The sequence below is a fragment of the Orycteropus afer genome, unplaced genomic scaffold (genome assembly GCF_000298275.1).
Source record: "Orycteropus afer afer isolate SDZICR_OR568_19922 unplaced genomic scaffold, OryAfe1.0 scaffold00038, whole genome shotgun sequence".
Lineage (NCBI taxonomy): Eukaryota > Metazoa > Chordata > Mammalia > Tubulidentata > Orycteropodidae > Orycteropus > Orycteropus afer.
The window spans coordinates 14,972,827-15,000,697 of record NW_006921625.1 but is presented as its reverse complement, the minus strand read 5'-3'; the positions used below and the strand labels follow the sequence as shown (position 1 = coordinate 15,000,697).

Genomic DNA, 27,871 nt, shown 5'->3' with positions numbered 1-27,871 from the left:
CACCGTTTCAGATGAAGGAACTGGGATCCCAAGCTTAGAAGCAACCAGTTTTGTTTTTCCTTAATGTTCTAAAAACACATTATGTATGAGGTATATGCATGTACTTTATATACAAAGATACATGGACACAGATTCATGTACACATATGTGTCTATAAAATATGAAGTTCTGAAGTAGTGTTTATAATGAGCAGTATTCCTGCAGCTCGGTAAGTCTACAAACCGACTGCTGAGAACCAACGGCACTGCCCACTCTACTCCATGAGCAATCTACTCCTGAGGAAAAAGTCATGCCCTTCTGAAGGCTTTTCTAGGCCTCCCGTAGGTTCGTGGGCCGGCACCAGCACTTAAGTGAATCCTAAAGAACTGCTTATTCACCAAGAATCTGGCCCACCTTCACTTTAAAAGTTTAAATTATTTAACTCACTATAAAGGTCACTCTTTCGATAGTCCCTGCCAATATAGGTCAAAGAACTTTTCCAAAGGAACCAGGAGAAAATGTAATGAAACCTGACTGTAGAATGTCTTTCATTAACAAGTTTTTCTTTCTTTTTTCATTTCTCTCTGTTTTTTCATCATAAAAGCGGTGCAGTTGGCTTACTAACTATTGGAGCACTTGCCAGCTTTCCTGGACGGTTCGTACGGCACCCGCAGAATACTGGGCGTCTCCTCCATCACCCGGACGAGGAGGTTGTCGATGTAGTCCTCCAGCTCCCGGATGTGCGAGTCCTTCCTGCGCAGGAGTTCCTTGTGTTTCACCAGCTCCTGCAGCACCTCCTCGTGGGTCAGGCCCCGGTACCCCGCAGTGGCGTCAAAAGGGTTGCTGTCCTGAAACAGAACAAAGACCGTCACTTCTGTGGCTGTAATGCCAGGGACAAACACTCAGAATCATTCTGAACGTCACTTTTCGGTCTTTCAAGCCCTGAATCAAGCTTGTCTCTGTGCTTGGCTAGGCCTTATGCGGCAGGTCACAGACCAGCAGGCCGGTTCTGAGGGAAGGACTAGGACAGATGCATCGAAGCGTTGGTTATATCAAGATAACTGTCAATTCCTTTCAAACCCCCTTTTAAAAACACTGTGGGCAATTTCCTAATATCAGAGATTGACCATGTAATTTAAGACTACAGTGAAAAGTGTTCTATAAGAAATGTAACTAACTGATTAAAAATGAAAGAACTCTAAGAGTAACTCAAGGAACTGTAAAAAGGTACTGAAAGAAAACTGTACACTTGGACATTAGAATAGGTCCACGGAATTGCTTCCACTAAAGCTATGCCTCTGCTTTGACTGAAGACTGCTACGAGAAGCATCAATATCAAATCTGCTCTGGCAATCTGCTATGAAATGTTGAAGACATTCGGGACCATCTTATAAGAAGTCCTATTGGAGTATACTATAAGAAGCCCCATGAGGAATGATTTCTCTTCCTCCTTCCAGTACTAATATCTAACTTACCTTATTTCTCTTTTTGCCCTGGTTATCAGGAAACTTAGATTTCAATGTCTGTTACCAATTAGGGCAAATATATGTATACATTCTCTCCCATTTTCACTTTTTTACTTATTTTATTACCTTATTATATTGATAAAATTCCTTTTAAAACCAAAGTATAAATACAACCCTTCCCAAAAAGAAAGAAAAAGGCCTTTTCACTACAAAGCATTTTAATATCACTGTTAAATCAGGCTAATGACTATTTTTCAGGAAGTCCATCAAGAAGGCACTGTAAGCTCACCTTCTATTACACATGCAGTACTTATAATACACTCATAGAAAGAAACAATTTTTGTGCCTTTTTATACACAGTGCTATCACTAAACTCAACAACTTAAAATTATTTTCATCGTTTTTTTTTTCAAAACAGTTCCATTTGGCTTTAAAGAAAACAAATTAAAATATTGAGGCAATAGGTCTTCCTGCTTTTCCAGACTAACAGTGTCTCTTCAGTGTAAGGAGAGTGCAGGGCCTAGCAAATACAGAAGAGGCTCCTTTTCTTTTTGGAAAGGGATTCCATTTGTCTTTGCTCATTTTCAGGCTCTCCTTTAATTGTGCTCTGTGTCCACGGTTTTCATCAGTAAAGCCACAGTCGAATTTGCAAGGCTCCTTGGGCAGTGCGACTCTGCCAGCACCAGAGAAGCGGAAGCAGCTGGACTTCAGACACCATCCTGATGCTCGGGTCAGAGAAGCACACATACACCCTTCTCTCCAGAACAAAGGGGAAAAAAGCAGGATTGAAGAAAACATCTCCAATTCCACAGAATCTCTCAGGTTTTGTAGAAAAGAGAGTCTGTACTAGCTCTTCAAAGGTTGTGCCGGGCAGGAAAGGGCGACTGGGCAGTTCTAGCAGTGGGTTCTAGCTAGAGGGAAGGCTGAAGCCATGGTGGTCAATAGTGCAGGTTATCACTTGTACACAGACGGAACATCAGGAACAGGTGAGGGGGGCAGAGACCAGGCTGTAAGGGTGGGAGGGCAGCCGACCAAGGACTTGGAATGCTATTCTAAGGACCTTCAGACTTTTTGCTGTAGGAAATAGGAAGTGACTGGGGGTCTCTAAACAGCACAGTACATAATTAGAGCTATGTCCTAGGAAAATTAAAATGGCCACAGTGGGTAAGATCCATCTAGAAGGGCTGAGATTACTTTTAGGGCTGCTAAAATCAAGGGAAGAATGATGGAGAGCTCCACTAGATTAAGAGAATGAAGAGAAAGAAAATGGAAGCAAAGTGAGTTTATAGTCTGTTAAGACATATTCGAAACAAATTATTTGGGCATTAAAAACTAGGAACAGGTATCATTTTATGAGTTATAATACCTTTGTCCCTAAAAATTTTTCAGAATATTGGCTCTAAGACAATTAAAAGACAATTCTAAAGACCAGTTTCAGTTTACTTTGTATTCTCTCCTCCCTCAGATCAATTCATCTTTTTGTTTTTTTATTAAGTCAACACACACACTCTCTCTCTCTCTCTCTCTCTCTCTCACATGATTTTACTAGTTTATTTATATGGTCATGAGCAATTCAGAGATATACACCATCCTGAAATTCCCTACCTCCACTCCTATAAATCACTGACGATGCTAAGGAACTTTCCACAAAAAAAATAAAACCTATCATCAAGATCAAGGTGTTTCTAAAACTTAAAATACGCAACCGTGTCCTATTTTAACCTAGGTAATTTTGCACAGATTTGAGACATCAACCATCCTAGGTCTCACATTGTTTATCTGACAAATGAGATGTTCGTCAAGGTCTCTTTCACCTCCAAAATTCCCTGATTTACAAAGTGGCTTTCCTGAGCTGTATTTCTCAAAGTAATGAAGTCCAACTACTGTGGTCTAATAAAACACTTATTGAAAAACAAGAGTTCTTGTGAGAATTGCAGGGATTAATGAATTTAAACTAAATGGGATTCATTAATGATTAGTTATGTTTTTTTCTTAATTTAACATAATAATAGCATCTGATCCAGTCTCTCTAATCTTTATCAAATTATCCATATAGGAACCTATTTCTCCAACTAATTAAGTGATGATAATATACAGTCAAAATTCACTTGCACTGTTATATCTAACATTATACCACCATTACCAGATGACGTAGTGATTTTTTTTTTCCACTAACATTTCTTTAAAGACACTGAGGATAAAAGGCATGTCCAAAACCTCTTATTTTGACATGGATAGTTTAAACTAATGCCACTGATATCATAATAATCTAATAATTTACATAATCTCTCCAAATAATCAACTATTATCCCAGAATTGTGTTCAATACTTAAGAGCAAGAATCTAGCACATACAGCTCCATTATTTGCCTTAAATTTCCCTCACAACCACCTAATACTAACATATAGACAGATTTCCTGGAAATACATTTCTGGTCTTTTCAATAATTGTTCCGTTTGTGTTTTTATTTGAAAATTTCTGCATCAAGTTTTCTGGGCAAGAAAACATCTTAGAAGCACATGTATTATAAACTATATTCTGAGGGAGAGTATAACATAATTAAAAACAGCTTCATACTTAGCTCCAACTCTTATCCCATTTTAGTAAGCCATGTAAACCTTCTATTTTTAGACAGAATATTCTTAAACTGACCTATATACCCATTAAACAGATATCCTTCTGTTTACTGACATCACTCCAAGTAAAATAATAAAAATTAATATTAATAGAAAATTAAAATATTTACTGGTTACAAAAATTATTTTGCTTATACATGAAAACTTTCAGGCAAATACATATTAAATTTTTTTTTTCTAAATGATACTTTTAATACTATTTTTGGAAAATCTTCTAAAATTAGGAAATTGTAAAACTGGTAAAGACTGAAATGCAACATACAATGGGACTCTCCTAACCACTCAATATTTTTTTCCTATAGCTCTCCACAGAGACGCACGTGTTTTGAAGATGTTGTATTTTAAAATCTAATGTAAATGTTTCTTCTCTCTTCCCCTTCCACAACCAATCCGGTTTTCATTCCTACGCAACCTCTGTTGAAAATGCCCATATGCAGATATAAAGAGCTGGGACCGGGCGAGAACAGAGGAGCTTTTTCACCGCAGTCTATTTTCTAACGAGAATGGTAAGGAATACAGTTAAGGAAAAGAATTCGAGAATTCCTAGTGGTCTGTTTTTACTTTACACAGTCTAGTCTTTTAAACTAGGAAATGTATATTTTTTTACAATATTTAAATTTCAACAAAAGCAAATTACCAGGACTCAAAATAACTAAAGATTTAAAGAAAGGTTGTCCTGGTAACCCAGGATTGGTGAAGTACTAACTGACATCCCAGGCGACTAGAGGAGAGAGAGAGAGAGAGATAAGATGAAGGCTTGGCATTCTCTGATCATCTCATTATTGTTCTAATGAGGAACTTTGCTCTGGGAATATCATCTCAGCTACTTTCACATCTTTTGTCCGACTCCCTTCATCTCCCTTTCAGTTCTTAATTAGGCCTTAAAGAGCTCACACTGCCCTTTCAACTGGCTACTGCTCCTGTTTAAACACTGTGCTTTCACCGACAGGTGTTGGCACTAGCATAGAAGACATACAAACTTAATTACAAAATACACTGTCCAGAAGGAGAAAAAAATAACTTTGTGGATGGCTATTATTGGAGAACTTAATGTAAATGACTTCAAACATCTTCTAATCTTCAACATGAAAATTGTTCAAATACTTTTCCTCCAAAATGATCAGTATGAGGATGGTACTTCTCCTCTTAATTATCATCTTGCAGTAAATTAACAACACCTGGTAATCCTTTCGCTGTCCTTTAGAATAGTTAGTATTCCAGAGAAAAGTAATCACACATCAAGGATTCTTTTATCACCTTTAAATCCTTTAACTAAAACAATTTTCACATTTTATTTCTTTAAAGAATTCTAAGGATGCTTTTACAGCAATAAATTACAAGATTTGGGAAAGTACATTTACAAGCACAGAGAAATTATAATTAAGGTTACTTAATAAACAATAGCCACACATTAAATCGATTTTTTGATGTTGCATTTTGTTTGAGATTAAGTAACCGCCTGATAGAATTCATTTTACTATCTGATCAAAGGCTGACTTCATAGACTCTGACATTTCTTGCCAGGCTGCTGTATTAAAAAGACTTGAGTATTTACGAAACATCAAAACTTACAAATCATTTACATGAAACAGCAAAACAGTACAAAGTCATCTGCTTCTATAAACGCTTTCTACGGTCTTAAAGACAAAAACTACATTTAGGGTAGTTTATAAATGAACCCTAACACCACCAGGATTTCTTGTAGGCACATCACATCATAGAAAATGTTGATAAGTTATCACTAAAAAAAATTCTTATTGAACATCTGGATCACACACATTAAGGACACATGGTTCACACAGCAACCACCAGCTTCTTGGAATAAAGGCTCTATTTCTGCTATCCAGTGAGGATTTAGTCTTCTACCAAGGACACTTGCCCATGTTTTTGTAAAGTAACTTATTCTCCAGGTTTAATGTATTTAGAATCAACTACAGATGCAATGGAACTCTGAAGAGTCCCACTGGATTTCAAATAGCAATACAATGAACTTAAGGGACCTAACTCCACATACATCATTTGAGTTGAGTCGGCTGGTCACTCTGTTGCTGTCAGCTGCCATCACCAACCCACCAAGCGCGTATATGGCACAGTCCTGACTAAGAAGATAAATGTCCTAAAGGTTCTTTCACACTTTGCTGGTAACTGGATTTCTTGCTAGGATGCTTCTCCTGTTGCTGACTGTTACCAAGCAGCTTACCTCAATCCTTGTCCCAACAATGACGACAGCAAATGTTATTCCTCTCCACAAGCTCTTATTCCATAACGATAATGGTGACCTTGACATCAGCTTTCATATTAATTTCAAAAGTCAGCAGACAAAATATATATAGTCTAAACCGGCTTCAATTATAACTATAACGTTTGCTTGAACTATCATATGTAACACAGAGGTCACTCATATATCCAGGCAAAGTCTGGATTTCACTTTCTTTCACCCTCTCAAACTTACCACGTGAAACTAACGTACTTGGGTATCTGAGGAAGTCAAGAAGACTGAGGTAGTTTTGAGATGTGTGCCAGAGAGGCCAGCTTTGTTCCCTGGTAACTCTCTAACCCCCTCAGAACTTACCAGTACTTTCCTGAGGTCTTCACTGCTTGTCGGATTCGTATGAAAACTGAGTAAGGAAAAACAAGATGAATGTTAAAAGTGTACCACAATCCATGTGGGAAGAGTCATATAAAAACAGTAATTTTTAAATCAACACTGCAACAATAATTTCTAAAGTCCGAAATCTAATTTAAGTCTGACTCAGATGGGTGACTGTTAATCCAAATGGTAAAAGAAAAACAGAATCAACTCAATATTCTTAAAGTATAATTTTAAACTATAAAGGAAAACCCTTCAGCTATTTCTCCAAATTGAAGAACTAGGCACCTAAGTATGCAGCTTCTAACACATATTTAAACATAAACAATTTTACCAGTAAGGTATTTTATAAAAGTAAATTGTAAGTTTTTGCTCATTTTTGACACACACACATTCACTCACCTTAGGCCTTTCTGTTATAAAACCATGGAAGGTTAAGTGCACATAAGGTTGGAAAGATTATAGAAAAAAAGAGTTAAAGCAACCTTTTTAAAATGCTACAGGTATTGGGAAAATTACCCTCTCAACGAGCAGGAATTCGGTTGCCTGAATCATTTCTGTCATTAACGTGATTTCTAACTAGTAGTCTTCAAAATCTAAATACCCAAATGGACCAAAACAAGAGTGATTTCTTCCGTGCAGAGAACACAAAAGCATCACAGCTGGAAGCTGTGACCATTTTCTTCTTTGAAACACGCCCATTAGGAAGGGGACTGTGACCAGAAAGAACCTAAACATCAAAGCCATCGATGAGTAAATATGTCATCGTTGCTGCTCAAGTTAAATTTTTACCAAGCACTTAAGAGTATTAGCCATTAGAACCTCTACAAAGCATTACTGCCCTAGGAACCTTTTTATTTAATAACAATATTAATAAAGACATAAATGAGCCAACTTAACTGTAAAATATGTATTTTTTGTATTATCAATGCATTATTACAATGCCTTGTGAATGCAGAATGACTGAAATTCCTTAAAGAGCTAAACAATTCACTTTCAAAACTTTTGAGGGTTTGCACAAAAACGTGCACAAGATATACTGTCTAGAAGGTATCCACTATCACAGCCACATCTCCCAAACTGTGCATCCACAGGGCACTTAGGCACCTCCAGTTCAACCACCTCAAGAGAATTCCCCACACACACAAGGTTCCATTTGTTTTGACTAAATTCCTACTACTAGTTTCTAGAACTAGTTACTGATTTTTTCCAGCTAGAACTATTGATAAATTTAGCATTTCAGTAGAGTTGGGTGACACAACAAAGAAGAATGAAACATGTTTTAAACACCTACAACGCACAAAGTGTAGGACTAGGTGGCTGACACATTTTCACACTCCCTACACATCTCTCTGTCTTTATGGTGTTCTGTAGGGTCCTGACTAGAGTCACTATCCCAGCAAAGCCTCAAGAGCCCAACCAAAGAGTGCCGTAAAAGGTAACAGGAACAAAAACACAATCCAAAAAGACGTGGCCGTATAGTACTCCTCAGTTTAGAGTCCACTGATACTAGCAGCTAACACACGTGGTCTCTATCCTATCTGCTTCTACCTAAGGTAGTCAACCCAAGGGTCCCGAGCAACAACTCTCTCCTTGCCCCAGAGTCTCACATCATGCTGTTTTCTAATGTGTCAAGACAAACATTCTAAACATCCCTCTCCATCTGACTGGGCTACTCTCAAGGACAAAACCATTTACATTCAGGTCTGAAAGTGGACCATGGTGGTTACAAGCAGAGTAGTGGTTAAGGGCCCTGGGGCCAGGCAGTGTGACTTCATATCCTGGTTCTTCCCTATACTTGCTGTATGCCTTTGACCAAGTTACTTAACTTTTACTGCATAGTTTCAAGTTTTATTGTATCTAGGTTCCTTCACTTGTAAAATGGGAACAGGAACAGCCTACTACATTAACACCACCATGCAGATTAAATGACTCAACAACACGTAAGACACTCTGCAGTGACTAACAGATGGAATATGTTCAATAAATTACTTTATCTAATAAACATTTGTGTAGTACTGAGACTGCACTGGGCATAGTTCTAAAGCCCTTTACCAATATTAACTCACTTAATCCTCATAACCCTTAAAGTAGACATTACTGTCCTCATTTTAGAAATAAGGAAACCAGTCACACCACTTCACGGTCAAATAGTAACTGTCTAGTTCTGGAATCTGTCCTCCTACAATGCCACGCAGCCCTTGCCCAGGTCTGTTTACGGTCTCTGTAATCTCGGACAGCACCGCGGGGGAAAGGCCCGAACACCACTCACTGAGTAAGCATGGTGCAGCTGTTCTGGTGGGCAGGAAGGAGACAGCACTCCTGATATTTAAATTTTTAGACCAAACGGAGAAAGAAATGTTCCACCACAGCAGTCAGTCAACTGGAGGAAACCAGCGGACTGACCGTCCTGTAGACGAGAGCTCCGGCAGATCAGAGGGAAGCAATCACCAACAAGAGGGTGGCCCAGGGCGGAGGCAGGAGCACCAGTGCAGAGCCTGGAGAGCCTGGGACAGAAGAGAGAGAGCCCTCGAAGGGCCCCGGCGCGGAAGACAAGGATCTCAGGCCTGAGCCACAGAGCAACGGGCGACTCTGTGACAACGTTCACCTTCTCTCAAAACGTTAAGTGTTTCTCTCCTCGTAGCACCATCACCCCATGACGGCCTCGAAAAACACGCAGCATCACCGCTGTATACACTTCAGTACACGTCTCAAAAGGAAGTATTAAATTAGCAGGAATAATATGATACTTAATGTGAGTGATTAAAGAACAGATACGTACAGCAAAGATTTTATCAAAGTAACAATATGCTGTACTCAATGGCTTTAGCCTAAGAAACTAAAAAGAAGCTCATTGACTACCTGAGAAACATGTGAGAACTTTTAAGAATGACTGAAAGGTCAGGATTGTAAGAGGAAACAGTGCCAAGTGCAGTTAAGTCCCAGCTCCTTGCCAACACACCTGCTTGTACAAGTGAGCTGAGAGACCCCTGCTGTGCCCCCAGCGGGCTGAAGGAGCAGGCCACAGGACAGGGTACTGTCTAAACTCGACAGGCGGAAAACCCTCGTGGTCTGCTTCTCACTCACACGCTGATGTGTCACACACATGACCATCTTGGTCATTCATGACTGTCTTTTTTGATCTGTCCTTAAAGGGGAAGAAAGAGTTAACTGAACTGGACTGAATCAGCGTGGTGGAGAATAAAACGTCCCCATTCGTCGGACTGGAGCGCGGCCCCAGCTCATGCTGTCTCCTCTCTGGGCAGCCGCCCGCCCTCATGTCAGAGGGGACAGCAAGCCACGTCGGCTGACTGCTCGGCTGAGCTGTGGACGGGTTAGGGCAGAACGGTGCTTTTCACCAGGTAGAAAATAAATTCAGACCTGCCCACACTGAAAAAGTCTAGACAAGCTGAACCTTCAAATTAAAAAAAAATAAAAACAACCTAATTTTAAAAATCAGAACTGAAGTATGGGGGTAGCAGAGAAATTTAAAATAATTTTTAAATGGACAACATATTTTATTTACAAAAATAAAAAAGACTTTAAGCTGACAAAATGTTCTATCTTGACATTCTGAAGCTTCTGGGTGTGAAAGCGAGTATCTTTTAAAACAAATTTGAGAGACTTTTTCTAAAGAAACTCTGATTTTAAAATTTGAAATTAGTAATATGCCAAAGATCGTATTTCTAGGAGCCATTAACATTTCTTCTGTAGCGTCTCTTATTCATATAACCTAAAGTTAAAGTAGATAATGAGTAAAGAAATAAGAATTAAATTTGTGACAACTTGACATTGTCCTTCTATGCTACGTGCTATGTGCTAGCTCTCCACACAGAGGCCAAATGAGCAAGCCAGTCTGTAAAGAGATGGAACTGCCTGCAGGGGTAACTGCTCGGGCGTTTGGCAGAGTTCGGAGCTTGGCTGTTTTCCTTTTCCTTTCTGCTCTCCCTGAAAACCACACATCCAGTCTTCGGGGGCAATGCTTGAGAAAGAGATATTCAGAGTGAAAAACTATAAAATGTTTGTAAATGCATAAAAAACACAAAAAGAGCAAAGATCTATTAAAAGTATGAATATAAGACAATGTAAATACAATCATGTGAATTCTTGGCTCTGGGACTTTAAATCGCCCAATGAGAAGTCACATAACCACCTGTGACATTCTTGTAAAAGCATTTAAAAAACAAGTACTACTGGGGTATCACTGTACTTCCATCGTGTCACTCTCTCGACCCCATCACTGAAGAAACGATAAAGCAAAGTCTGTGTTGCCCCAACCTGACCTGCTTCATATTCATGAAATAATTTCAAGTTATTTGCAAAATCCTGGAGCTGTCTCATCTGTCACTAGCTCCCTGACTTGGGGTGAGGACAGGGGGTGAGAGAGGGTAAAAAGGGCTCTGAAGGGGTAACTCTCCAAACATGATTCAATCCCTTATTATACATGCAAAGAACGGTGGCTTTATCTCAGCAGAACTTCACACTAATGATCTTCACAGGAGAGCATCCATCCTCTTGGCCTTGTACCCAGCATGTGGGAGGCCAGGCTCCAGACACCTGGGGCCCCACTGTGGTGACAAACGCAGTGGGGAAGGTAAATGTCGAGACCCGTGACATACTCCAAACAAAACCTTTCATGAGACTTAAGAGAACAATCTCACTACAGTAAAGCAGGAGCCCAGAATGACACTAGTCCTAAGAGTGACTGATAATTCTTGACCTTTAGCCATGGTACCAGGCACATTTCTGGGCGATTTTTTACATGTTAACTCACTTAATCCTTGCAACAATCCCATAAAGTTACCAAAGAAGAGTCGGTTTGGGTTGTGGTGTTGGGTGAAGAAGACGGAAAGTACCATGGACTGTCAAAAGAACAGACAAATGTGTCCTGGAAGAAGTGTGGCCGGAATGCTCCTTGGAAGCCAGGATGGCCGGAGTTCATGTCGCCCACTTTGCTCGCTGTCAGGAGGAACCGTTCCCTGGAGAAGGGCATCACACTTGGCAAGGTGGACGGTCAGCAAAGAAGGGGAAGGCCCTCAGGGAGATGGACTGACACAGTGGCTGCAACGATGGGCAGTGTTTCGTTCTGCTGTATGTAGGGTCGCTGTGAGTCGGGGCTGACTCGGCGGCACCTAACACCACCACCATAGAGGAGGAAACAGCCACAGCGCAGTCAAGCCGAGTCTGCACTCAAGGAACGGCAGCCAACGCACGGGACCGTAAACCGAACCGTTTCCACACAGGGGCTCTAACCGACACTGTGCGCTCAGAATTGGTTGGTTTCCACAAGTCCAATACAATTTCCTGGAGATTCTTTCAACCAAAAATGACTAAAAGTCCAAGGCGCTGAGAGTCTTAAAGAATAATGGTGAAAAAGAAATAGCCTCATCATTTTCTGTTTGCCCCATCTGCCCGCTCCTGCCCCTCGCCACGGTTCTCCGGCCACGGGCTCCCTTGCCCACTCACTGGCTTCCAGCTACGCTCTGCCCCTGCGAGGCACCTGCAGAAGACTTGGAGACGGGAAGGGGGCCCAGCACCCAGTGCCTGCTGCCTCTCCCTCCCCGCTGCCTGCAGCGTCAGCAACGGCTCCAGTACCTACAGCCCAGCTGCAGCTGCAGCTGTCTGGTCACACCTACGCGTACAGTGGCTTCCACACACGGCCGGTCCGGCGCTACATGATCCCTCCTCAGTGTCCTTAACCCTGACCCACCCTCTGCAAACAGTCTCTTTATTAAGCTTTCTTCAATTACTCCCTTTGAGTTTGTCACTGGTTTCCTGCTGGGACTAAAAGATACAAAACCATACAATAAATGCCAAAAGCTACTCAGTTAATGTTAAGTGGTTTAGGACAAAAGTTCTATTTCTCTATTAGAAAGAACATAAAACAATGCATCTTGATTATTCATGTAAATTATCTACACTCCTCTTTTCAATTTCTGGCTTATGCTCCTAACTATTTAACACATTTCTTTTTTCTTCTCAAAATACACATAGTCTTCTTTGTAAACGATAACTCACTGCAAGCCACTGGTAGACTATCTTCTTGGCCTTCATTTAACAATACTTTTCACACTTTTATACTTATGTTCAAAATTATTTTCAATTTAGGGTTACGATCACATCCTGGATTTGAAAATGCCATGTTAACTGCTGAAAGTGACTCTGGTTTGAATATACCCCATAGTTGTGGAGTTGATTCTGACTCACAGCACCCCTAGAGGACAGAACAGAACTGCCCCATAGTTTCCAAGGCACTCAATCTTTACCGAAGCCGACTGCTTCATCGTTCTCCTGCGGAGCAGCTGGTGGGTTCAAACTGCTGACCTTCTGGTTAGCAGCTGAGCGCTTAACCACTGTGACACCAGAGTTTCTTGGTCTGAATATCATCATCTCCTACTTACCTGCTGCTCACAGTGCACATTTTACAGACTTTCTCTGAACAAGCTTTCTCTGAACAGTCATCACTAAGGTGGCAGACAGTCACTCACTGTCAGAGGTGCTGCATTCTAAGATCTCATGCAATCACAATGTCACGTGGTCTGGCTTCTCGCCTTCCGACTCTCCTACTCTCTCACTCCTGCGGACCTGCTCTAACCACTCAACCCTCCTCCCAGTCTACCTGGATGTACTAGGCCCTCTCTCCCAAGCATACTGACAACCCTGGACCTTGTACCATTTTAATTTTCTCATTTCTCATCTCTAACTCATCTACGCCTCCATGTAATCCCTGTTGACTTTGTTACTCTCACTCACTCACAATAATCTGAAACACATTCCCTACCACAACAGTCACCAGTTCTTGGGCAAAGGTTGCCAACAAACTACTTTCTCCCTCAGGCAATAATCTCCCTCTCCTTATTCTCAGCTCCGTTTGATAACAATGATCGTTCTGTCTTTCCGAGTCTCTCTCTGCTCTGCTGTCTGGTAACCTAAACTGTCCCCTACATTTGTGCAATTCCTCTTTTTCCTGGTCATCATCATCCTCTCACCTCTAGGTGGGCAACACTGGACATTTCTTCAGGTTTTACTACAGGTGTCTTTCTGTGTTCTACTTTACAGATTTCATATACTTCTTCTCCTTCAATGACCACCACTATATGGACAGATGACTGCTAAAGCACCATCTCTGTATCCTTTATAACCACTGTATAAATGCTCACTGACAATCTTGGACATGATATCTCATCTGTATCTCAACGTTAACAGGTCCCAAACCAGTCATCACCTTGTCTTTGAGATCAGCTCTGATTTTCCCCTCCAGTACAACCAGTCTCCTGGTCACCTAAGGGGAAGCCTCTAAGACATCCCCGACTCTAGTCTTCAGCTTGCACCCTCCATAACTAAGCTGCCAGATTCTCCCCACGCGGCTTCCATACATGGATCTCTCACTGTTTCCTAGCTGCTCACTTTGACTTCTACCTTGCTGACCACAGGCCACAATACCCCTGCCTAGACTACTGCAGTAGCCTCTGCCCAGCCTCTGCCAGCCTTCCTTGTCAAATCCAGCCTACACATCACTGATGAGCATGACTTTCTGAAGCCCAAGTCTAACCATCATTCATCCTTCAGGAAACTTCAGATCTCCAGCTTCCTCCTGGGAAATGATAAAATGTCTTAGCCTGGCATTCAAAGCCAATTGGTTTGGACCCAATGTATCTTCACTGGCCATCACCTACTGACCATGTTTTTATTATTATTATTAATATTAATTTAACTTAAGAAACAGAAAGGCTACCGTTCATTTTAAATAGCTGGGATTATAGTAGGAATAAAAGAGACAAATACAAAAATGTTTTGTATGACAATGTGCTACTCAAATATTATTTGAATTATTATTCTTAATTACTTGAATTATTTAATTCAGTTGTTGAACTGAATTATTATTCTCTTCCCCACCTCTTTCTACTATAAGCCACTTGAAGGCAGGAACAATATCTCATCAATCTTTCCAGTCCTCAAATCTAGCACAGTGCCTAGGATAGGGCAGATGTTAAAATGATGTATGTTGAATACATTCACAGGTGGTGTAATGCCTAAGGCATTTAACTGCTAATCAGAAGGCTGGCGGTTCAAACCTACCAGCCACTCCTCCGAAGGAAGACTGGGCATCTACTTCTGGAGATAGCGCCTCGGAAACCCAAGGAGGGGTCTCTATGAGTCAGAACAGACTCGACAGCAGTGAGTTTGGTTTTTATTAAAAATTGAGCTAACAGTTGACCAAGTAAATCACTGGTAGGTCAAAGCATATTTACCAACAAAATTTCAAGTCTTCAAAGAGTAGAGGAAACCAACTTTCTGAATAACCAAGATTACTTATATCTAGACTTGATGGTATATCCATGGTCAGCCAGTTCTTTTTAAGTCAGGAAGAATTATTCCAATATCTACAACTGTCAATAAGACTTTACGTAACTGTAAATTCTTACTGACTACGTAAAGGCATTCGACTGTGTGAATCATAACAAATTATGGATATCACTGTGAAGAAGGGGGATTCCAGAACACTTAATTGTACTCATGAGGAACCTGTACATAAACATAAATGAGGAGGCTGCTTTTTGAACAGAACAAGGGGATACTGCATGGTTTACAGTCAGGAAAGGTGTACGTCAGGGTTGTATCTTTTCACAATACTTATTCAACCTGTATGCTGAACAAATGATCCGAGAGGCTGGGCTATATGAAGAAGAACATGGCATCAGGACTGGGGGAAGACTCATTAAGAGCTGTGATATGCAGATGACACAACCTTGCTTCCTGAAAATGAAGAGGATTTGATGTACCTACTGATGAAGATCAAAGACTATATTCTTCAGTATGGATTACACCTCAACATAAAGAAAACAAAAATCCTCACTAGACCAATGACAACATCATGAAAATGAACAAAAGATTGAAGTTGTCAAAGATTTCATTTTATTTGGATCCACAGTCAACACTCATGAAAGCAGTAGTCAAGAAATCAAATAACATATTGCATTGGGCAAATCTGCTGCAAAAGACCTTTTGAAAGTGTTCAAAAGCAAAGATGTCACTTTAGGGACTAAGGTACATCTGACACTTGACCCAACCTATAGTATTCTTAATTGCCTCATATGCCTGTGACAGTGGGACAATGAATAGGGAAGAATGAAGAAGAATTGATTTATATGAATTATGATGTTGGCACAGAATAATGAATATGCCATGGACTGCTAAAAGAATAAACAGATCTCATAGAGTAAGGGCAGATAGAAAGCTCCTAAGAAGCAATGGTGGCAAGACTTCGCCTCAGGCACTTTGGACACATCATCAGGAGGGGCCAGTCCCTGGAGAAGAACACCATCGTTAGTGAAGTCAAGGGCAGCAAATAAGAGGAAGACCCTCAATGAGACGGACTGACACAATGGCTGCAACAATGGCTTAAACACAGCAACTGTGAGGATGGTGTGAGACTAGATAGTGGTTCTTTCTGTTGTCCTCAGGGTCATTATGAGTCAGAACCAACTGGATGGCACCTGTTGTTGCTATGTGCCGTTGAGTCGGCCCCGACTCACAGCGACCCCTCCTTGGGTTACCGAGGCAGTATCACTACGGAAGTAGATTGCCCAACCTTCCTTCCGAGGAGTGGCTGGTGGGTTTGAACCGCCAGCCTTCTGGTTAGCAGTCAAGTGCCTTAGGCACTGTGCTACCAGAGCTCCCGGATGGCACCTAACAACAACAAATTTTCAAACCAGTGGACTCCCAATAAAAGCAATGCAGCTAACCAATGTATCCAGGATACCTACCAGTTTAGGTATCTGCCCACAACACAGAGTCATTTGAGATTATTCCAGTAAATCCTAAGAAGTTAGTTATTCCATAGAGATGACATGTTAAGGAAGTTCTTTCAAAAAATACTCTTAATGATTCTCTTTTCAAAAGCCCTAAAAAATGCAGCCAAAGAGAGACTTTGCTAGTAAATACCATCTCTAGCACGCTTCAATTCTGTTTATTCTACACGCAACTGGGGCTTTAAGAGGCAAGGTGAAACTCAATATCGCCCGCCCCCCTTCTATTTAGAAAAAGCTAAGAACTCAGAACCACCTGAAATTAGTGGTGTTATAGATTAAACTACTCCACTAGCTCTCCTGGGGCTGGCCATGCACACAAACACCTGGATGACAAAACAGAACCCAACACAGGCTTGTCTGTGGGGATTAACAGTAATTTACTTATTAATATTCTCACAGGGTATCTTTTATGAGATCTCATAGGCAAGACAATTAAAAACTGTGGTCAGTGACATCAAAGATCATGGACAGCAAATTCAGACCTAGATGCTTTCCTATCATGAATATTAATGAACAGGTTGCTGAAGAAAGTCTTAAAACTTGAGGAGTTAAAGACAGTTATGAAATCAGGGCATATTTCATCGAGAAGATAATATTTAATCAAGTTTACTTACTATTTTCTCTTGGTGGAGAAGAGAAATAATTATTTCAAAGATAGTTCATCAGAAGGCTGGTGGTTCAAACCCACCAGCCACTCCTCAGAAGGAAGGTTGGGCAATCTACTTACATAGTGATACCTCCTCAGAAACCCAATGCGGGGTCGCTATGAGTCAGGTCCGACTCGACGGCACATAACAACAACAACAACAATAGCATCCCTAATAGATAGGAAGAAGAAATCCAGCAACAAGCATAAAATTCTTTGACATTTCATGTTTTAACTTCAAAATTCAGGTGGATTCTTGCGTTTCACTCCATAATATAATCAAGAATGTTTTCTAAATCTTTAGGAAAACTGTCACTCTGGTAAGTTGTGGTGGGTTCACCTTGTTCTGAATAGACCCTGGCCCACTGCCTGCACCCATTCACTAGAGTCTCTGAGCTACAGAACCAGAAGTCTCAGACCTACAATATTCTTAGAGACCAAGAGCTCATTTCAGTAGGGCTATGCCCCCCCTCCAAAAATAAATGAACCTAATAATCTTATGGGAAATTATATATCATACTATACATCTCTCAGCCAACATTATCAGAAAGTTCCTTCATTAAAAAAAATATACTATTCAAGAACATTTAAAATACAAGTATCCACTGATTTAAAGAGAGTACCTGCAAATTTGATACCACAATAATTTTCCTATTGTTCCATTTTGTAGTGAATTACTTAATATGGCCCTTCTAGCAACACTTTCTGTGCCTTCCACACAATGATTAAAAAAAAAACAAAACTCAAAACCAAACTCTACTGTCCAGTCAGTCCCGACTCATAGTGACCCCTCTGTGGGTTTCTGAGGCAGTATCACTACAGAAGTAGACTGCCCCATCTTCCTTCTGAGGAGTGGCTGGTGGGTTTGAACCGCCAGCCTTCTGGTTAGCAGTCAAACGCCTTAGGCACTACACCATCAGAGCTCCTAAAAACAAGGTGGCCTGCCAAGGGGATAGGACAGCTTGCTAATAATGCACATAAGGTGCATGCACCCTTGTGGGCATGGAACTACGCCAACCAGGTGTATGAAACCTTAACAAGGGTACTGGTCAGTTTTGTCATCCCACTAGGCTTAAACTGAGCCATCTCCGAGGCGGGAAGGGGGAACTTCACGACCACCAAGAAGAGGAGACAGGAGCAGAGCACAACCTTTGGAACAGGGGTCCCTGCGAAGAGAACCTCCTAGACACAGGAGACAGAGAGCTGTAATACTGGAGGTGCAAGAGGCAGCAGGGAGACGGTGGCAGTGGAGGAAACAGAACCAGAAGACGGACAGGAGACAGCACTGCCTCCCCGGCCGGCCGCGGAGCCAGGCGGCTGGGCGCCTTCAGGCGGGAGGCTCACCGGCAGAGGTGCCTTGGTACCTGTCGACGGCACTAAGCTTGTTGACTAACGAGCTGGATAGCTGAGCACCTTTGGGCTGAGGCTTACTAGCTGAGTCGGGGGTACCTCCGGGCACTTATTCGTGGAGCTAAAGGTCTCCGTAACACTTGTCTGAGCAGGACAGAGGCTGAGCTAGCCCAAGAGGCCCAAGGGGCCAAAGGGCTGAAGACTGAGAGGCTGAGGGCCCAGGTGGGGCCTGGCTGTGGGCAGAGCTGAGAAACTGTCCTGACCAAGGAACTGTATCCTAAGTCGTGCCTGGTCCTGAACTGCAGCCTGTTACTTGTCTACCAAAAACCAAACCACTGCCACTGTGTCAAGTCCAACTCATAGAGACCTTATAGGGCAGAGCAGAACTGCCCTCTAGGGTTTCCAAGGCTATAAATCTTTACAAAAGGAGACTGCTTCACCTTTCTCCCATGGAGCAGCTAATGGGTTCAAACTGCTGACTTACTGGTTAGCAGTCACATGCCTTAACCACTGCACCAGCAGAACTCCATAACCGTTAAGTACTGTCTGTGAGTTTTGAGTAACCATTGCAATGATTCGTCAAACCTAGCAGAGAAAGAGTGCCGTAGGAGGGCCAGCTGGTGTCAGAACTGGTAAAATGGTTGGAGGGAGGAGGTACGTCTGACCTCCGCCTCACGGCAATCAGCCTTGGACTATAGCCGCTGATGCCGATTCTCCACCCCCCTGTGAAGACGGACGAGGAGGTCTGACGCCCCACCACGCCATTTTTCACAGTTCCTATAAGCTATATAATTAAAGTTACTCTTCAAGGCAGAATGTTTTTGCTCCACTTTGAAATCACACTTAGAAATGCAGCCTCACTGACATTTCCCTTTGACTGCATGCGTCTCTCTTCCTACTCAGACCCATTCTGTGTCTGCAACGGCCGTGCCACGGTTGTGAATTTCCCTAAAACAGTTATCTTCCTCACATCACTCATACGTTGAAAAATTCAGAAGCAAACTCTTCATTCTGGTATGCTAAGTTCCTAGTAATATCTCCACCACTACCTCCAAGCTTAACAGTTACACATACATGGACTGATTCCCTGAGAGGCACCTAAAACACTCATTTTACCTCTTTGCCTTTTCTCATTTTAATTCTCATTCATAAATGTCCTTCTTCTGCCTTTTTACAGATTCATTCTTTGAGACTCTGTTATTCCACTGTTTTCATGGTTTCTGGATCACCTAGCGTTACCCATTTAATCTCATGCTACTTTTACCTCCATCTGTACTTACTAACTGCACCACTCATTAGAACAATTAATGCCACATTTTCTATCTACCTACCTGTGATCTTACAGGCAGAGACTCTGCCTTATGCGTCCTTTGTATCACAATATCAACAAAATTCTTACAATGAAAAACGAGAGCAACATAAAACTAAGTGAGAGTAAACATGGCCATCCCTAATTAGCAAGTTCAAGAACATCTGTATTTGAGAATGTCACCCAATATACTGTCTAGTAACCTACAGATAGCAGGCACAAGGAGATGATATGATAAGACCCTACTCACCTCTGTCCATGCAAAAGACATTATCCTGTAAAATAAATCGGTAACAATTCAAGGCTATTTTAAATTCAAATTTTGGTTATGGATGTTTTTCTAGGTGAGGAGTATTTATTTTTTAAAATCAGAAGAATGAAAGAACAACAAAAACACAACTAGTGTTATATTTCAGGCTTATTAAAGAAACTTGAGCCCAGACACTGCAGTAGAATCTGGTCATCCCAATGAAAAATGAAGACTGCAGAGGCGACTTTCATTGACAAAAAAACGAGCGCACAAACATCCAGACCTCGGTTGGGAGGGGACACTAGTGCCTGTGTGAGGCTCATAAAGCAGGTTTCCTTTCCCCAAACGGGACTCTGAAATGTTCTAAAGAGTTTTTAGTAAGCAGCATTTGTCCTTCATTCTATGATAGTGTGAACTGCCTCATTGAACAATTTAATGTGACCTTGGCCATCTGAGTTTAGGAAAAACTTATCACACTCCACCAAAAGCCAAATTTTAGCTATCTGCCCTACACTGTCTTCATTAGTGCTATGCAGGCATTTCCAAACATAGAACTTTGCATGGAGTAATTATCTATCATACTTTTCCCTTACAAAGTAACAAACTTAATTTCCTACTCCATATAAAGAATATTTTCACTTAATTTCATTGTGGCTTAGTTTATTTCATCCAAAATTATCACTACACATAACATCCTGAAAGAAACTAGAAAAGCTATCAAGTTCATTATCTGCTGCCAGTGAATGTCCTTTAGTGACCAGCAAAAAAGATGAATCCCAAACTCCACTTTTATTTAAGATGGGGGGGGGGGCTGAGAATATGCTGCTACTTGGAAACAATTTCATGCACCTTGTTTAAAGCACCTGGAATGACTGTAGCTGCTGTACAAGATCATAGTAAGAGCTACTATTGCAGGCTATGTGCCAGCCACTACGCTCCCCCGTTCACAGGCACTGCATTGCTGCATCTCCTCCACACGACCACGATGGTCATCACCACTGCACAGCTGAAGAAGCCACGGCTCAGAAAGTTAAGTAAGGACATACAGCTATTTAGCTGAGACCCCAATCCAGACCTAACTCTTAACAGCTATCCTGAAGTCCTTTGCAGAATATCCTACCCTCAGTATAGTTACCTTTTCATGGTATAGTATTACATCACTGGCTGGAAGAATCAAATCAAATACACCATGTAAATCAAAACCTAGAATATGTTCAGTATGAATTTCACTGTTTATTTATTTGAGGCATTCAATTCTTTGAAAATAAAACACCTACATGAAACAAACACACCTCTAGTAAACAAAATATGTGATTAACGTGAGCACCCCCATTCCCCCACCAGGCTCTATAACAAAGCGTTCGTTATACTTAATGCCGGCTGCTGCAGGGCACTCACTAATTGGCTCGCTGGTAGCCTACGGTAGCAGACAGACTTCTCCAGGAACCTACCAGGCAGGGAATGACAGACACAGAACATAGCTCCATGACTCCAACTAGAAGAGAAACGGTAAAATTACTACGTCGTAGAAGAGAGCTTATGGATACAACAGTGTAGAGTCACTATTTATGAAATATGCCTTCAAACTGCATCTGACCATTTTTCAGGAGCTTCCTGCCATTTGCTAAAACAGTTCTCTGTTACTCATTCCCCAACCTACAGAAACACATTTGATGATTAGGATCAAGCTCAAAGGCCTCCTCCTCCAGGAAGCTCCCTTGATGTCCAGTAGACTGGATCCTCCCTCCTGTACCTTCCACAATAAATTCCCGGTATAGCCAGTCCTCAACGTCGGCAGGGCTCCGTCTGCTGCCTCCCCCTTAATTTGGTTCTTACGTAAGTTGAGCACCTCACTTTTTTTAGTTTTCCTCATTATCGTCTTTTACTGTCAGTATTTTTATAGATCTAATCTTTACTTGTTTTGGGGGGTTAGAAGCATTATACATAAACTTACAGATGTATTTTAACACATATATACATCTATAACAAAACAAACCGGAGGGCTGTAAGTGCCGTTCACGGTAACTCCAATACGGATCAAAACAGGGACTACCTGTGATTAACACAGTTAGGTCGTTTCTTACCTTCCCCTCCCCCTGGCTCCTGTGGGCAAGTCTTGTTTAACTCCTCTAGAACCACCATCCTCATTCCTGTTGTTGTTTGCCATCGAGTCGGACCCGACTCATAGCGACCCCTCCTTGGGCTGCCGAGGCAGTATCACTACAGAAGCAGATTTCCCAACCTTCCTTCTGAGGAGTGGCTGGTGGGTCTGAACCGCCAGCCTTCTGGTTAGCAGTCAAGTGCCTTAGGCACTAAGCTACCAGTGCTCCCTCCTCATCCCTACGAAAGCTTTATATATGTGTCAATTAAAGCAATCACATCTACTAAAACAAAACAAAAATTGGCAATATGAATTAAGTTGCACTCTAGGAAGACCAAGCCCATTCATGTAATTACTATATAAGTGGTTCTGGTAGCACAGCAGGAGCTTAAAATACGTAAAATGTCGTACTCCGATACTTGATACATCCAATCAAGGAGCACTACTCTTTCCTCAAAACAGCAATCAGAGAGACAAATGTCAAATGTCTCGAAGAATTTCACAATTCAATTAACTGCTTTATTTTTTTATCACCAACAGGTATTTAAAACATGCTGACCACAAGGCAACTCTACCACCATGAATCAAATACATGGAAACAGTATCTCTATTTCAAAAGTTACAGCTTATGGTATATGTATATTTAAAAAAAAAAAAAAGTCACAACAGGTGATGTGGTCACAGGGGCCCAACTGAAATGTTGTAAACATAGAGGGAGGAGGGCTGCAAAAAGCGGCCTATGCAGAAACAGGGCTGAATATGAAAGAAACAGAGGTGTTCTCCTAGTAAGAAATTAAGAAAAGGGTCCAACAGGGAAACTACTCCTTGAAGCCAAAATCACTGAAGAAAAATCTACATAGTAATTAGAATGCTGAAGTGAAAACACTTAAAATGCACAAATTCATAAAAAGTTATCAATTTGTGTTCAAAGTCTTTCAGTGCTCAAAACCAAACTCTCAGGAACTGCTACTGTTTTGATACTAATTTGCTAGTCTGATACAGTTCAAAACACAATTTCTATTCTAAAAAAACTCTGTAATAAAGAAGATAGTACCTAATTAAAAATAAACAAAAACAAACTCAAATCTCTCCATCAACGCGGGAATCCTATTATTGTTTATTTTGTTCTTGTTGAGACTCTAGCAAAACATACTGTCAATTCAACAGTGCCCACGTGTACAGTTCACTAACACTGGCCATATGCTTCCACTTGGGCACTCATGCTCACCCTCTTTTTCTAAGTTGTTTCTCCCCCATTAACAGAGATTCACTGCCCCCTAAGGTTCCTGTCTAATCTTTCGAGTGGCTGTTGTCACTTTGATCCCACACAGATAGGTCTTACAAGAGCACAGTGCTTAACACAGACCTTTGTTTACTAGTTAAGGTAAACTATCATTCAGCTGTAAGAAGACTCCAGGGGATATTTTGGGTTTGAGGTTTAAAGACTATCTCAATACAATAGTTTCAGGGGTTCATCCACCTCCAAGGCTCCATAAAGTGTCCTTGGGTTTCTGAGGTGGTATCACTACAGAAGTAGATTGCCCAACCTTCCTTCTGAATAAAGTGTGCAGTTTGTGAGAGTCTAAAATTCTGTTCTCCATTTCCCTCCCATTGGGAGATGCACCAATTAATGAGAACTATTATAATGAGTATTAGGATGACAAAGAGAAAAAAAGGTTCTTGATTCACAATCAAGTTCCCTTGATTCACAGACTCAAAGGCTACAGACTAGACTCACACTGCTGTTGTACTAAATAAAACACAGTTTTTAAAATGTTATGTTTCGTCAGGTTAAAACACTGATCGAAGACACAGCACTGGAATAATCCTTCTTCCTTAATGACCTCACTTACCAACAAACAGAATGGATACCGAATGCTGAAATACTGCACAGAGAGGTCCCCTTCTTTCCCATCCTCATTGCTAAATGACCTCTGTCAACTTTCACGTCAACCTTTATAATCTTTCTAACTAGTTTTCCTGCTTCAACCTTCTTGTCTCTCCTAACCCCTGCTCCCAACACATCTTCCATGATAGCCCTGAGCTTTCTGTCTAAAACACTCATTTGATCGTATCACAGCCCAACTTGAAAATCTCTCAGGACTCCTCAGTGCCTGCGTCCCATCCTGTCCTTAGCTTGGAACTCAAACCCTTCCCACAACCTAACAATTGACATGCTTGTGCTGAGGAGCTCTTCTCAAAGAGTAGGATTTGTATTTTAATAATGTCTGATTTCCTTGCAAATAGCAGAAATTCAAAAAAATGAATGACATTATCCTTTGATTATGAGATCTGAAATTTGGAAAACATCACCCTGATGCACTGAGACGGAAGCAGAGAAAGGAACCAGGAGACAGGCAAGGGCCTTCTTTAGATGTGTCACATTTCCTGCACAAGCATGGCCGCAGTCAAAGCCTGCTGGACAGGGGAGTGTTCTGCACCACAAAACAAGATTCAGACCCCAACAATTTCTCATTTCCACAGGGTAACTGGTCCAAATGGCTTAAAGGACCCACACGTAATACGTCAAAGCCCAACTGGTGCCATGGCAGTACCGTCTCTGGCCAGATGCTAAGATTTAAGATGGTAAGGAAAGTAAAGGCAATATCACTCTGTATGTGAAAAATAAATGTTTAAACCAACAACTGAGAATCACAGAAGTTACACATTTCCACTGTATTCTCCTCAAAATATGTAGGTTCATTAATGGCAATTAATTAATAAAGACATTATTCTATATGTAACAAGCTCCCTTTCCTCTTGGTTTTACAAGGAAAGAATTCTCTCAGTCTATCTTAAAAGTTAAACCACCACCTAGATATTGATTTACAAAAGTTAGAGCCCCAGAGTCACTGGGCTAGCCTCTCAATACTTCCAATCAGAAACCTCAAGAGGACTTACAAACCTTGTCTTGTATTTGATCACCTCATAACAACCTGTTCTCTTTAACTATCGGACTCGCTATGTGTTATCCTGTGTCCAGTGCCTAAGAGCTCGTTAATTACCTAAACTATATCTCCATAGGTCTTGTTAATTACCCGTCTCCTGTCTCAGAGGACCTTGTTAATAACTTGTACAGTCTCTCTAAAGAGGTCCTAACAACACATTAAAATTAAAGATGCTTTTCTTTTAGCACCTGTCAAGTGCTGTAAATTGAGAAATTTTCACATCAGTTTATTACCCTACAGTAGTTTTTGTGGATTTTTTTTCCCGCTTGTTTTCTTCTCTCTCACAGAATCTCTCAGGATCTCAATCTCTCAGCACAGAATAAATAAAGTTTTGTCTTTTTTGTTACAGAGCTTTTTCTGTTTTCAATTTTGAAGACTACAAATATCAATTTGCATTAGTGAGCGAGCAAAGGGATGGCATGGTTGGTATCTGCAAATTAACCCATTGGGAGATGCACCAATTAATGAGAGCTATTATAATGAGTGTTAGGATGACAAAGAGCACAAAAGTTTCCAGTAGTACCTGGGGAGCTGAACATATAAAAGTTCTAGTTACTGTTAAGGGAGCTAATCACATTGCATATTTCATGCTCCCAGTCACTGTTTCGTCGGATACATTCTGTAAATCCCCGGGCACTAATGGATTAATGGCTCTAAAATTCAGCTCAAAAGTTTTTGTTTTCTGTCTCATAAATGAGGCAACAAATTTTCAGTTGTGCAGGCAAACCACCTTTAATATTAGATAACATTAGACAAATATGAACAAAAACTAAAAAAAAAGAAAACCTATTAAAATGAACCTTATGCATGTTAACATTTACGGTGCCAAAGACTAAACTTTAAATGCAAGGGAAAAAAGTCTACAAGGGTCACTATGAAAACGAAGGCTTAAAAACTATGAAAAGGATCTTTTCTTTAGTATCCATGTTTACTATAACTTTTTCTAAAGCAAAATTTAAGCCTACAGTAAAAAGTCCATCTTTTTTTTAATGGACATATTATATAACCTCACAGTAATTGTTACATGTTTTATAGACCTATGGTGATTTTTGTTTTCTGAAAATTAGAAACACATTTAATATCCATTCTAGGTCACCGTTTTTTTGTAGCTTCTAAGAAAAGTGTAACATAACCATTGGCAGGAATTGACTAGTTAAGGAAGAAAAGAAGGTCACCATGGTCCCAAAAGCACAAGGCATGCTGTCATGTAAAATTATAAAACAGTACTCATAAATAGGAGGTCTTGATCTTAGATACTATTTCTGTATTGCCCTAAATAAGAACTATTTGGCCTAAGCTCATCTGCTAAAGAGCAGGGAGGCTCCAATTTCTATAGCAAATATTATAAATGATAATGTGTTCTAATATAATCAATAATACTAGCAATAATACTGTAAAACATGACATTAAGTTATCCCAGGGCTACCGAAGCATTTGCTCTATGGTATTGACAACCACAGGAAAGCAGAAAATAACAAACACCAAGCACTTTCTTTGCTCCTAAAGCCTCCGGGTAAAGATACTGCCTGCAAATTCTTGTTCTCTCATCAGCTACGCCTTTAACATGAAACAGCACTAGCTCACCGTACACAATAGTAGCACACTCTATTATTTACAACTGTATGTCACAACAAAGAAAGACATTTTCAAAATAAGACATACCCAACCAATTTATTTTCATATGAATGAACACCTTTAATTAGGTGAAATTCTTCAATCTGAACTTTTCCATGGAGTCTAAATCGTGTTAGATTAGAAGTTTGAGTCCACCCAAAGGCCTCTTGAAAGAAAGGTCTAGTGATTTACTTCCAAAGAATTAGCCACCGAAAACCCTATGGAAGAGCCATCTCCTCAAAATAGAGTCAACCTTAATGACACGGGTGCAGTAAAGCTTTTAGGAACTTCATATGCTGATGTGGCACGACTCAAAATGAGGAGAAACAGCTGTAACATTCATTAATCAGAATGTGGAATGTACCGAGTATGAATCTAAGATTACTGAAATATGACAACAATGAAATGGAGTACTTGAAGATAAAGGCATCAGTGAGCTAAAATGGACTAGTATTAGCCATTTTGAATCAGACAATCATATGATCTACTAGACCAAACGATCTATCTTAAACAACCTTGATCTATCTTGAACATTTCAAGATCTATCTTAAATTACAATGCTATCATTGATAGGATAATATCCATACACCTACAAGGAAGACCAGTTAATACTACTATTAGTCAAATTGACACACACTAATGCCAAAGAGGAGGAAACAAGATTTCCATCAACTTCTGCAGTCTGAAATTAATCAAACATACAATGAAGATACACTGACAGTTACTGACTGGATTGCAAAAGCTGGAAATAAAGAAGAGGGATCACTGGTTGGAAAATACAACCCTGGTGATAGAAACGATGCCAGTACTGTGTGACAGAATACTGCAAGACCAAGGATTCATTAATCTTTGTAAGTACCTTTTGTCAAAGCATAAGAGGCAACTATAAATGTGGACCTCACCAGATAATATATACAGGAGTCAAACCAATGATCTCTGTGGAAACAGATGACAGAGAAGCTCAGTATCATCAGTCAAAACAAGGCCATGGGCCAACTATGGAACAAGCCATCAACTGTTCATAGCAAGTTCAAGTTGAAGCTGAAGAATATCAAAACAAGTCCAGAAGAGGCAAAGTATGACCTTGAGTATATCCCACCTAAATTTAGAGACCATTTCAAGAACAGATGTGATGCAATGAACACTAAAGACCAAAGAATTATGGGATGA

General features: G+C 40.7%; 1 protein-coding gene across 1 annotated transcript in view; it reads right to left on the bottom strand.

The window, feature by feature from the left end:
- Window positions 1-599: 599 nt before the first annotated feature.
- Window positions 600-27,871, bottom strand: part of RAB11FIP2 (RAB11 family interacting protein 2) — a 44,346-nt gene continuing 17,074 nt past the window's right edge. Inside the window, exons 4-5 of the mRNA XM_007936849.2 lie at window positions 6,654-6,699; window positions 600-827 (exon numbers count right to left, since the gene is read on the bottom strand). Of these exons, the coding sequence (XP_007935040.1) occupies window positions 600-827; window positions 6,654-6,699 (274 nt within the window). The remainder of the gene's footprint in view (window positions 828-6,653; window positions 6,700-27,871) is intronic.